The following is a 14,247-nucleotide window of genomic DNA, read 5'->3' on the forward strand; positions in this document are numbered from 1 at the left end:
ATATTCATTGAGATCTTGTGCCGATATGATTTTATTTACCAGCTGAAGCAGTGCCATGTAGGAAGAATGATTTTTTCTGAAACCGTACTGATGCGTGTATAATATTTTATTCAGTTCCAGATGCTGCAAAATTCTTTTATAGACCAGTTTTTCTAAAATTTTTGAGAAACAAGGTAAAATTGATATGGGTCTGTAATTTGTAAAAAGATTGGGGTCGTCAGCCTTGTATAGAGGAATAACCTTTGCCAACTTTAAATCATCAGGAACTTTGCCCTTATCCATGGAGACAGAAAAGATATAGGTTAACGGATCTGCAAGACAATCCTTTACTTCTTTTATAAGAAAGGCACCAATTTCGTCGTGACCCGCAGCAGTATTCTTCAGCCCTGTAATTATTTCTTTAATTTCTTCAGGTTTAGGTTTGATAAAGTTAGACATAATTGGAAATTTACCAAGGATATAATCTGAAGGATTACACTCTACATTAGGAATCTTTTTTGCAAGTGAAACACCAATATTAGCAAAGAAATCATTAAATTTACATGTAATATCATAAGGATTAGAATATGTTTCTGCACCATCAGAAAGAGTTGAGGGAAACTCTGCTTTTTCTTTCTTTCTCTGCAACAACTGGCTGATAATTTTCCATGTGTGTTTGATGTTATTTGATGATTCCTTTAATTGTTGTGAATAATAGTTCTTTTTTGTCAATTTCAGAAGGTGGTTGTATCTGTTTTTATAGCTTTTATATAATGCTAAGTTTAGAGGTGTTGGCGATAACAAATACTTCTTATACAATTTATTTTTGTTCTTAGAAGATTTATATAATCCTGAAGTAAACCAAGGTTTGCTATTATCTCCATTACATTTAGGTCTAGCAGGTAACACAAGTGGAAAACATTTGTTGAATACTGCATTCAGAGAGTGAGAAAAACACTTGTAAGCAGATTCAGCATCTGGATATCTGTACACTTCACTTCATGAGACTTCCTCAAGCTCTTTCTTAAACATTAAAATGTTATGTTTGTTAAATTTACGATGAGCTGTTGTATTACTTGTTTGCTTACTATATTGACCGTTAAGCCTGGTAAACTGAAATATAGGAAAATGATCAGGGGCCTCATCTATAAAGCTTGCTTGCGCAGAAAAAGCGCCTGAAAGTTGCGGAAGCCACCTTCTACGCAAATCCTCGGATCTAAAAAGAAAAAACTAACCGAAAAATCTGCGTATCTTTACGGCAACCCGGACCCTCCCGTAAGAATTTACTTAAGACACGGGGAACTGGCGACGCAGGCTGTGAGGTGGTGAAATGAAGCCAGATTCATGTCATACTCTTAATAATGTCATCACATATCACAACATATATCAGGCTTAAAATAATAAAATAATAAAAATAAAATAATATAGGGCTGATCGTGTCCGTCTGTGTGTGAAGCTGTCAGTCAGGACTCTGCTGCTGCTGCAGCCTCTTCTTCACCCACCGCTTTAGGACAGAACAAATGAGGGGCTGCGTTTAGGGAGCCCCACGGAGCCCCTCATTTCTTCCCTAAAGGGACACAGATTTTTTTTCATATATATGAGTTTTACGCGCGCGTGAAACCTTTACGTGCTGCTTGTATATGGTGCCTAAATTAGGGTCCCGCGTTAAAACGACGCAGAGCCTACGGCGTAGGGTACGCGGCGACGCGCACCTACGGCGTAGGCTCTGCATCGGTGACGCGGAACCATAAACCCGCCCTGAGCAGCTCTGAGGAGAGACGGGAGAGGAGGGGGAGCGGGGGGTGAAGCGGGGCTGCGGGGCCGTTTTCGTATCGCTTTCATACAGTGTCTTGATAATTTGCAATTTAAGGCTGATCCTACCGTTAGTTTTTAAACTGTAAAAAGTAAGGGGAAAAAAAACATGATTTTGAAAAGACGGGGGGCATGTCCCCCCTGTTGCGCCGGGGAACTCACGGCGTTTAGCGCAGCAACAGCGTGCTGCCACCCACTCACTTTATTTTATTGTATACTATTTATATACTTATTCTAACTTTTACTGTGACCACCAAATAATTTGGTTTTCCTGTCCTCCACATCATCTACAGCATCTAGGTCTCCGTGAAAGTCAGTGTCACGGTGGCTGCTACTTCTCATTCATTCTGACGCCAAACCATGGATCTGCGCCAAACAGGCTGCAGAAAGCCACTGCGCATGCTCAGCAGGCTCATCCATATGCATTTCTGGGCGTGTAAAGGGGCGGATTCAGCTACGCAACCTTCCAGCTGGACTGCGTGGAAGTCTGCGTGCACATGGTTTTATTGATCCGGATTTTTTTTTGCGCACGGCATTTTCGGCTTTTGAGCGTACGTGCACTTTTAGTATGAATCCTACGCACTCCATTTTAAATGAGGCCCCAGATATGTCGGTAACTAATATTCCAGAATGAATCACCTTATTCAAAGAATTGGTAAAAATATTATCAATCAGGGTAGCCGTTTTATCATTTACTCTAGTGGGTTTACTTATGACTGGATAAGAGTAATTAGAATACATGGTACTTAAGAAATCCTCAGTCTCTGAATGAGTTTCCATCTTGAGGAGATTGATATTAAAATCACCCAAGATGAACAATAATTTCCCCTCCTTATTAATAACACCCATTGCATTAGCCACACAATCATTGAATTCACTGATTACAGTATTTGGTGGACGATACACACAACCTATTATGATTTTTTTGGCTTCAACAAACATTTCAATGAAAATTGATTCGACTGGCACAGTTTCAGAATTCAAGCACAAATCATGTCTTATCTTGTATTCGTAATCACAGTGGACAAAAATTGATACACCACCACCCACTTTATTCTCTCTATAAGAGTGAACTGAATTGTACTGGGGAAGCTCATATAAACTACTAATGTTTTCAGAAAGCCAGGTTTCTGTAAGTGCTATAATTGGAAAAGTATGCTCAAGAGATGACAGATAATGAATGAACTGATCATGATTCTTTACCAAACTCCGGATATTCATATGGAGGGTTGAAAAAGTATGTAATTCTGGTGGAATAGAACATCCAAAAGTATTAAACTCATTTTCACTCATATAGTTGCAAGATGGTAAGGTATATGTTTCTGATAGGACATTCACATCTGGATCCCAATTTAAGTCATATTTATCGCTATCACCCCTTTCTAAATCAAAAGGATTAAAAACATAATGCTCATTTGTAATAAAAATTGATTCAGTGGTAACAGCAAGATAATCACCAATTTCCAAAGAATGAAAGGGAAACAGTTCAGTACATGTCTGACAAAACCAGTTTGACCATAGATCAATGTTCTTCTTTGTAACAAGTGTACATCGATAGTGGAATATGTTTTTGCAAATACCACAACAAATACAAATACAAGTATTTACCCTTTTTTTGCATTTTGCACACTGGTCATTGATCATGATCTAGTGGGGTCCAAAGACAAAGGCTTAACAGCACTTTCAACAGACACCACTTTATAGAAACTGAAAAGCTTTTGAGAGTCGGCCAACAAGATGATTTAATTCTTCTTCTCTGTACTTACAGAAACATAAAGGCAAAGAGAGACCCACAAGTTATCGTTGTGATCGCTGCAAGAAAGTCCTCACCACTTCATCACGTCTGAGAAAACATAAGATGATTCACACTGGAGATAAACCGTTCAGGTGTGATCAGTGTGGAGCAGCTTTTACCCAACAAAGTCATCTGAAGATTCACCAACGTATTCACACTGGAGATAAACCGTTCACTTGTGATCAGTGTGGAGCAGCTTTTATCACTAAAAGTAAACTAAAGATTCACCAACGTATTCACACTGGAGAAAAACCGTTTAGGTGTGATCAGTGTGGAACAGCTTTTACCACATCAGGTAGTCTAAAGATTCACCAACGTATTCACACTGGAGATAAACCGTTCAGGTGTGATCAGTGTGGAGCAGCTTTTACCCAACAAGGTCATCTAAGGGCTCACCAATGTATTCACACTGGAGATAAACCGTTTAGGTGTGATCAGTGTGGAGCAGCTTTTACTGAGTCAGGAAAGCTAAAGATTCACCAACGTATTCACACTGGAGAAAAACCATTCAGATGTGATCAGTGTGGAGCAGCTTTTACCAGATCAAGTGATCTAAAGACTCACCAACGTATTCACACTGGAGATAAACCGTTTAGGTGTGATCAGTGTGGAGCAGCTTTTAGCACATCAGGTAATCTAAAGATTCACCAACGTATTCACACTGGAGATAAACCGTTTTGGTGTGATCAGTGTGGAGCAGCTTTTAGCACATCAGGTAATCTAAAGATTCACCAACGTATTCACACTGGAGATAAACCGTTTACTTGTGATCAGTGTGGAGCAGCTTTTACCCAACAAGGCCATCTAAGGGCTCACCAACGTATTGACACTGGAGATAAACCGTTTAGGTGTGATCAGTGTGGAGCAGCTTTTACCACATCAAGTGATCTAAAGATTCACCAACATATTCACACACGAGATAAACCATTCAGATGTGATCAGTGTGGAGCAGCTTTTACCACATCAAGTGATCTAAGGACTCACCAACGTATTGACACTGGAGATAAACCGTTTAGGTGTGATCAGTGTGGAGCAGCTTTTACCACATCAAGTGATCTAAAGATTCACCAACATATTCACACACGAGATAAACCATTCAGATGTGATCAGTGTGGAGCAGCTTTTACCACATCAAGTGATCTAAGGACTCACCAACGTATTCACACTGGAGATAAACCGTTTAGGTGTGATCAGTGTGGAGCAGCTTTTACCACATCAAGTCAGCTAAAGAAGCACCAACGTACTCACACGAGTGATAAACTCTAAAGATGTGATCAGTGTGAAGTGTGGAATTGCAAAAAACACCTCAGCACAGCAAAAAAAAAAAAAAAAAAAATAATCAGACATCATTCCAAAACTTGAAAGACTAACATAAGATGCCCCCTGGACACCTCCTGGGAAGGTGTTCCTGGCATGTCCCACCAGGAGAAGAGCCAGGACACACCGGAGGGAATGTCTTTTGGCTGACCTGGGAACGTCTCTGGATCCCTCCAGAAGAGCTGGAGGAAATGTGTGGGGTGAGGGAAGTCTGGACATCTCTGCTCAGACTGCTGCCCCCGCTAACCAGTCCCACAACAAGTGGATGAAGATGGATGGATGGACAAAATCCATATATCTGCAAAAAGCACAAATTTATTGTCTCACCATTCTGAGATACAGAATGTAATCTAACTATAGCATTAACTATTCCACAAATACTGCATTAGCACATCTCTAACATCTCTTCCTCCTCTCCACCCCGAGCCACTGCCACCACTGGCTGAAGTGTTGCTGCTGCAGGTTCATCCTATGATGTTTCATACGTCTTTCCATGACTTTCACACAGATTATGTAGTGGACAGGAAGTCATCACCATTAATTTCACCAGTCGGATCTCACAGAAGGAAACCTGCTGAATTCATCTTTTACAACCTGTCATGGTTTCCCAGTTGGGGATAGGTTTTTTCCATGATCACTCTCCTGTTCCTCTCTACGCCCCCAGACCTCCTGACCCGCCTGCTACGCCCCCAGACCTCCTGACCCGTCTGCTACACCCCGAGACCTCCTGACCCGTCTGCTACGCCCCCAGACCTCCTGACCCGCCTGCTACGCCCCCAGACCAATCCCCTGACCCGCCTGCTACACCCCGAGACCTCCTGACCCGCCTGCTACGCCCCGAGATCTCCTGACCCGACTGCTACGCCCCCAGACCTCCTGACCCGCCTGCTACGCCCCCAGACCTCCTGACCCGCCTGCTACGCCCCCAGACCTCCTGACCCGCCTGGTACGCCCCGAGGGCGGCCTCCGGAACTGTCTCGGCGGTCGGCCCGGCCCCGAGGACGGCCCCCTGAACTTTGGCCGTGTGTCGGCCTGGGACTCTGATACTCCGTTTGATGTTGTGCATTTGGGTTTTCTGTCTTTTGAGCCGTGACACGACCACTGGTGCTCGGTTGACTTTGTGCTTAAAGACTGTTCTGCTGTCAGTTGTCCAGGGTCATGGAATGGTTTCAAGAGCCAGTCCTGCAAAGGATAAGTAGAGTCTCCAAGAAGGAAATACCCAGCAGTCACTGTGTATTCCTGATGTGAGCTAGGAAGATGTTCCTCCCACTGGCTAACTCCAGTATGTATTATATATGTAATCAACCATTTGTCCTTGAGAGCTGAACTTTCAGGATCGATTCCTTGAATGCTTTGCTAAATTTGCCCCTTTTAACATTTCTTGATATTTTGATGTTAAATCCACTGTTTTTGGGCATTTTTTTACATTTAATAAATGTCAGTACCCTTTTACCTGAAGTCTCCTTAACACCAAACTTGGCACAATGAATTTTTTGGATTGTACTTGTCAAGCCTAACAGGTTTGAGGACAATTTCTCAAAAAACGTAATCGTACAGGAATATGTAATTTTTCATATCATATTTATTAAAAAGATCATAACAGTGTTAACAGTCTGTATGGATATTTAGTAAAATTCATCAATAGCAAAAAAAAAACCCCGTCAGATGTTCAAAAAGTGATTTGAACGTAGAAAGTTTTGGTCTTTCACTCACAGATTAAGGCTGGTGGACGCACTTTTCTGAGGTTTTGTCCGTTGGCGACACTCACTGGTGATGCAGGGAAGTGCAGAATATGAGGAAACGTGACGTCAACAATAAGTTCACGACCACGTGAAGGACACGACAGTCCTGGACCTGGACCTGGACCTGGACCAGGACCTGGTCCTGGACCTGGAGCTGCAACAATCTCACAATCAACCACATGAACATATAAAGGTCGGAGCTCAAAGATGTAACCTGTCAATCACAATGTCAGCCTTGGTTCTGTTAGTAGAACCTCTTCTTTCTTCTTCCCTCTACAGCTGATGGAGGGACCTCTGCAAACACTCCTTTATCTGCTCTCTTCTTTCTTCTTCCTCTACAGCTGATGGAGGGATCTCTGCAAACACTCCTTTATCTGCTCTCTTCTTTCTTCTTCCCTGTACAGGTGGAGATGGTTTGCATGACCAGGACGGATGAGTCGTGTCGAGTTAAAGCAGAACCAGTTTGTGTGGACAGACTCTGACTGGACCGTGATGATGAAGAGGATGAAGATGAAGATGTACATAGTTTCTGAATTCCAGAGTTTTACAAGCTTCTCATATATCCATTTATTTCATGTTAAGTCAAAAAGTGTTTATTGTCATTATATTATTGTTAAAAAAAACAATACATCAAAATGTAGCCTTTAATTAGGGCCTGAGCACTTCCAGTGCGAAGGCCCTATTGTATCTGTAGCAATTATTCTTTCTTTCTTTCTTTCTTTCTTTCTTTCTTTCTTTCTTTCTTTCTTTCTTTCTTTCTTTCTTTCTTTCTTTCTTTCTTGCCTTTTTTTCCCCCTAAACGTGCCCCAAAAGTCACCAGATTTTGCACCAGGCCTGGCAAAACATTTGATATTTAATGGCATTAATGGGCGTGGCCTAATGGCTCAACAGCGCCCCCTAGAAAACTTTGTGCCTCAAGCCCCACAAAACGGTTTGATGTAGATGCATGAAAATCGGTACACACCTGTATCATGTTGCCACTTAAAGAAAAGTCTCCTGGCACCATGGCCCAAATCCAACAGGAAGTCGGTAATTTTGGCAAAATTTATGCCATTACTTCGGCCGTTAATGCGGCCCGAATTGTATGGTGTGTTATACATCAAAATGTGCGTCTCGATGCTGTGACGATGCGCATTAGTTTTCTCAGTCAACAGCGTTACCGTGGCGACGATTATCTTCATCTGATTGGTCGATATTTGATAGTTTCACCAAAAGTCACCAACTTTCGCATGCAAGCCAGGCCTGGCGATAAATTTGATATTTCATGGTTTGCATTAATGGGCGTGGCCTAACGGCTCAACAGCGCCCCCTAGAAAACTTTGGGCCTCAAGCCCCACAAAACGGTTCGACGTACATGCACGGAAATCGCTACACACCTGTATCATGTCGCAACTTAAAGAAAAGTCTCTTGGCGCCATGGCCCAAACCCAACAGGAAGTCGGTAATTTATGCCAATTGTTTGACCGTTAATGCGGCCCGAACCGTAACGTGCACCCAGGTGTTTTATACATCAAAATGTGCGTCTCCATCCTGCGATGATGCACATTACTTTTTTCAGTCAAGAGCGTTACCGTGGCGACGATTATCTTCATCTGATTGGTTGATATTTGATATTCCCTATTTTCTGGTATAACTTTTTAATGGTTTGACTTAGAGAGTCATGGTGGTGTCATCGGACTCGGGTTTGAGTCCTTGACCTTCATTGGTGATAATTACACATGCGAGGGCCCGTTCATCGCTGCTTGCAGCTTTAATTTTATTTGTTTCAGGACTGTACTTGTCTGACCTCTTTGAAAGGTTAAAACACACTCTGATCAAACACTGGGGACGTCATTACATTCACCGATTTAATTGGGAGCGAATGTTCTGGTTCGGTACAGGCATTATAAATAAAAAGATCAACACCAACCTGCTTGACTTTGTATTAAGCCATGCCAGATTAGTGGTCAAACTCAGGAAAAACTCTGCTCATTTTGAAGGGAGGATGGTGGATGTGTGGCTAAAATTTTAGATTTGTTTTGGAAAAGGATTTATATCTGATTCTGAAACATGACCCAAAATGAAATGAAAAAATGAGTTAATTGATTATGTTTCCATACCGGAATTCCAGACCGGAAGTTGGTCTTCTTCGTGTATATTATTATTCGTCGCGCCGATCCAGACCGGAAGTTGGTCTTCTTCGTGTATATTATTCGTCGCGCTGATCCAGACAGGAAGTTGGTCTTTTTTTCTTTTTTTTTTACTTTATTGAAAATATATTCATATACAAACAAGGCATCATATCTTTGTATCAGGGAAAAGGTGCATAAAGAGTACAGAGGAAAAGAAATTAAATTAAATTTAAAAAAAAGGAAAATAACTCAAAGGGCTAGGGCTTATCCAATAAATTATATTCTTCAATTGTGTTCAAAAGTTGTATTGCAGTAAGTTGGTCTTCTTCGTGTATATTATTCGTCGCGCTGATCCAGACAGGAAGTTGGTCTTTTTTTCACAATTCTTTATTTCAAATTGTCAACAATATTTATATTTTCCTATTTATCCGTTTTCTATTAATTCTATCTTATTTTCTGGAATCCACTTAAACACAACATTACACTATCATGCTGGCAACAGTAAGAACTTGACTTGGAGTTCTTTTTTGAAATCAACTTTTTATTCTCAGAATATCAAATAGAAAAACAAACATGCATAGAGAAAAGACACAAAACAAGGGAAACGCATGAACAATGAGCAGGAACAAATTACACTGAACATAATGGAAAAAATATCAAGATCAAAGATCAAAAGATTAAAAAAAAAAAAACTTAAAAAAGGCTTCCACTGGCCATCTTGATCTCTGGGGGGGGGGGGGGGCCTTAAAAAGACTTAAAAAAGGCTCCCACTGGCCAGCATGATCTCAGCCTTCAGTCTGGTCATGCCCTCTCCTTCAAGGATTTTGATCAATATCTGAAAAACAGTTAAATGATCTAATCATACTCTAACGTGTGCACTGTTTTGGTTTCATGTTTTCCAAAGGAATAAAATATTGACCACCTAATAATTTCCTTCCATTTCCCAAGGAAGCTCTATTGACCATCTTACCTCTGGGTAAGATCTCTAAGTCACTGGTTAACTAGAGATCTTACAATCTTTGGAAGAGTCATTTTGTCAAAGGCGGAAGGCATTTCTAAATTAATTTATCCCTGTCATTCCCTATACGTATCTCCAAATACTATTAAAAAAGCCAATTCCATTATCTTTCAGTTTTTATGGAAAAACAAAACCCATTATATTAAAAGATCAGAATTAATTAAAGAATATAAGAATGGTGGTATTAACGCTTTAGATTTTGAATCATTGGTTGGAACTCTTAAGATTAAATGGCTGAAAACATATTTGTCACAGCCAGAGTCCATATGGTTCCATATTCCAAGATCCTTGTTTGAAAAAGTAGGAGGGCTTGAATTCCTTTTAAAATGTGATTTTGAGTTAAACAAGGTTCCCATTAAGCTTTCTAATTTCCACAAGCAAATTCTCCAATATTGGAAAATGATATTCACTCATAATTTTTCCCCTCATGGATCCGTTTTATGGAATAACAGAGTGATTATAGTAAATAGAAAATCGTTATTTAAAAGAGATTGGTATGAGGCAGGCATTTTATTTGTGAAGGATATGATGGATTCTGGTGGAGGTCTTCTGGACTACAGGACATGGTTAGGAAAATATAAAATAAATTGTACTCAGAGGGAATATAACAGGATCCTTAAAGCAATTCCTATTCCACTTCTGCATTTAATCCAGAATACTTTGTTATTTTCAAGTGTTGAATCAACACTACCAAGACTGATGATTAATGAATGCAACTTAAATGACAAAAAATGTAACAACAAAGTGATCAGTGCTGCGTGGAAATCAATATTTTTTTACAATTTCAACAGAGGACGTAAATTCCAAGGGCTTGAGAAAGTAACAGCATCTATGTTGGAAAAAGCTCACTCTAAATATATTAAATGGCCTATTTCCCCAAAGATGAAAGAAACTCACTTTAAGATACTGCATAAAGTCTACCCAGTTGCAGAATTTCTTAAAAAAAGATTTAAGTTTGAAGTTGACCTGTGTACTTTCTGTAATGCAGCAGATGAAACTTTAGATCATATGTTTTTCTTATGTCCTGTGTCCAGAAACTTGAGAAGTTGGTTATTACTTAAAATGGATGACATACCAGTTTTTGATATTTCTCATATTTTTTTATATGTAGACAATTTGAAGGCTGTTATATCTGATATGATTAATATAATTATCCTCATGGGTAAATGTCATATTCACTGCTGTAAATGGAGAAATGGTAAACCCTCCTTTGATTGGTTTTTAAATGATTTTAAATTGTTCTTTTTGTCCCTCAAAAAAATTGATTCCAGCAAATTGGCTAAAAAGATTTGTGACGACATATCTTGTTTTTTGCTTTTGTGATTCATGCCTCAGACCTTGCTCCTATTTTGTTATGGTTTTTGTTTTGAAATGGTTTTACTAGTATTTTAAAATAACAACCCCTTTTTGTTTTGTTTTGTTTGTTTTGTTTTGATTCATTTCTACATATGTGTGTATATATATATATATATATATATATATATATATATATATATATATATATATATATATATATATATATATATATATATATATATATATATATTTTGTACATGGCTTATACTTGATGACAACATTCCACTTCATGTTTAAAATGTATTAATGTCCTTACGAGAAAATGTTATGATACTGTGTTATTGTATGTTCAATAAAAAAAAAAAAAAAAAAAAAAAAAAGACCAACTTCCGGTCTGGTTCAGCGCGACGAATAATAATATACACGAAGAAGACCAACTTCCGGTCTGGATCGGCGCGACGAATAATAATATACACGAAGAAGACCAACTTCCGGTCTGGAATTCCGGTATGGATGGAAAAAATGGCCGCGCCCTTGTCGGCCATCTTGCCTGTAGCCAGGTCCCTCTCACTTGGATGGGAGACCGCCTGGGAATACCAGGTGCTGTAAGCTTTTTCAACCAGCAGAGAGCGCTAGAGCTCAATGTACCCACACATGTTTCAACGTGGTAACAGCGACCACTCACATGTAAAGTTCACCTTTATTGTTTCATCATAAAAAGCCAACATTCTGGCCATGCTCTTGAGTGAATCTTTGTGTGTTATTTCACAAACATGAAACATTTCATTTATAGAAAACATTGTGTAAGTTAACTCTGAAATATAGTGAGTAGATTTCAAACAATCTCCCGTTGGTCCTGGACTATATTTGCAGAGCCAGCCCAAGATCATATAGTTTGAAACGTCATTAAAAATCCCAATAATTGAATCAGAGGGTCTGCAGATAATCCAGACGTGTTGTTGTCAAAGTTCTAATGTTTTTCCACGTGTAATTTGAATATCTAGGACTTAACTGGGTTTCTGCAGTAACTGCAATCAGAAGTGATCTGATTTTCATCACACGACACAATAATAGACAAAGAATGTAATAAATCTGAAAACACAAATATGCAGACTGGATGTTTGGATCTTCACGTGACTTTCAGCAGGTGGTTAGCATGTAAGGCAAGGCAAGTTTATTTGTATAGCACAATTCAACACAAGGTCATTCAAAGTGCTTTACATCAACATTAAAAACAGCGAGACACAATTAAACAGTAAATAAAATGAAATAAAATGATAAGAAAAGAGGTAAAATAATAAAAAGCACAGGTTGTTAAAAAGTAAGGGCAGTAGATCCAGCAGGTTCATCTCATTCTTGTAAAAATCTATGTATGACTTCCTCATGCAGTATTCTATGTGACGTCATGAACAACATCACGTGTCTTTGATGACGTTCCGAGGCTGCAGGAAAGAGGATTGGAACGTGTCTGTGCGTCTAATGCTGGAACTGATTTGCTGAAAACGATGATGACACTTATCAAGTGTACTGTAGCGTTTGTGTTTTCTTCATCTCAACTAAACAACACAAACACCTGCATGCTGTCGTTTGACGAGCGAGTCTCTCCTTAAAGTTTACCAAAACCTGTGAGAAAGAGTTCTGACTTTTGTGAATAAATGTAAAATGATTATGCAAGTAATTCTGGCTGTAGTTTTGACAATCACATTCAATAGATGGATCCTGTTCATCCTGCGTCCTGTTTTTCAAGAGGAAAGTAAATGAAAACATGAAGGCTGTTCTTGCCTCAAATAAATTATTCATTAAACTTTATTAAACTATTTATTAAACGACACAGAGACAGGCTGGAATGCAGGAGGCTGGCAGGCAGGAGTCTGTTCCAGGAATGGTGGTCTGGTTCGTGGGTGTGTGCTGCTGCCTGTCAGTCCGTGTCCAGGCCTGGAGGTCTGGCTCCGGGGACGACCCCCGATCTAAGCCCCGTTCAGCTCGGCTCTCCTCCCCGCCAGCCTCCGGTCCTCCGTTTCCAGGCTCTCTTGTTCCGGTTCTGGGTCCGTCTGCCTCCGGGGACGACCCCCGCGGTCTCAGCGCCACTTGACAGCGGATCTAAGCCCCGCGATCCTGGCGGGCCTCCCCACGAGTCTCTGGTCCAGCTGGTCCGGGTCTCTCGGTCTCCTCCACCGTCCCAAACACCCCCTGGACCCCATGCTCAAACACCCAGCTCACCGGCCGAACCCGGGGGTCTTCGGCGGATTTGTGTCCGGGAATGGTGCGCCGTCCTCGGCCTCGCTGGCTGACAGGTGCCCCCTCGTCCCTGGAGGAAAAAAGTCAAAGATACTCCAATTTAAACCAAACTTTATACACTTATAGGCACATATATGATGATGTTAAATCCGGGGTATAGGCTTCCAGGACCTCACGGTTCACCAGATATAGCCAATAAAATTTTCTTTACACTTTACTACAAACCTATTACATTGTGTTCCAAATGCTCTGAAACGTGCTATAAACCACTTTCTGGAAGAACTTTCTCGGACGTGGTACTTTTCTCTGTTCGTGGTCCGCCTCCATGTTTGTTCTGAAGGTCCCACGTGGTGCTCGCTCACGGTTCATAATACGAGTCCGAGACCACGAGGCGAGAGTTTAGAATATTCTGGAGGGTAGAACGGCGTCGTTTGGTCCGAGTTTTGACCGCTAAATCGCTCGGGTCGGGACTTCCAGCCCAGGACCGGTGATCGACGAACAAGTGTCCGATAACGGTGCGCCTTTCTCGGACTCGGTCGGCTGGAAGTCCCGGTCCTCGGCCCGGTTGTCATGAATTTTAGAGGACCTCCAGCGGGGTCTCTGGGACCCCAAAAACGCTCATCCACGGTTGTTTCACCTCTCCAGCACCTTCCAGGGCTGAGAAACCAGCCATCAGCCTGTGTGTGCAGGACCTCACAAACTGTCCAAACCAGTGGCGTAGCCAGAAAAGAGACTTTGGGTGTGCACCAGCAAAGACTGGGTGTGCCAAATTTTTTTTCAACAAAACTAGACATTACACCTCCACAAACATTAAAAAGCATGTATATCCAACATTATTAACAGTGCAAAACATATCCACATGTTGTGTGTGCTCTCAATATATAAGTATAATAATATATATAATCAGTACTGGAGTTGAGGGGGGATGAGGGGGGATGG

General features: G+C 40.8%; 1 protein-coding gene across 1 annotated transcript; it reads left to right on the plus strand.

Annotated features, from left to right (window-relative positions):
• Positions 1 to 2,398: 2,398 nt before the first annotated feature.
• Positions 2,399 to 13,361, plus strand: LOC133442603 (zinc finger protein OZF-like). Its single transcript, XM_061720611.1, has 3 exons — positions 2,399 to 2,404; positions 3,560 to 4,759; positions 12,993 to 13,361. Exons 1-3 carry the CDS (start codon positions 2,399 to 2,401, stop codon positions 13,359 to 13,361), a joined length of 1,575 nt encoding a protein of 524 aa, XP_061576595.1.
• Positions 13,362 to 14,247: the final 886 nt, after the last annotated feature.

This window comes from Cololabis saira, chromosome 4 (assembly GCF_033807715.1).
Source record: "Cololabis saira isolate AMF1-May2022 chromosome 4, fColSai1.1, whole genome shotgun sequence".
Classification (NCBI taxonomy): domain Eukaryota; kingdom Metazoa; phylum Chordata; class Actinopteri; order Beloniformes; family Belonidae; genus Cololabis; species Cololabis saira.

Coding starts and splice junctions, on each gene's coding strand:
- LOC133442603 (XM_061720611.1), top strand. Junction 4,760..12,992: donor AACGTATTCACACTGGAGAT/AAACCGTTTAGG, acceptor GCTGCCTGTCAG/TCCGTGTCCAGGCCTGGAGG.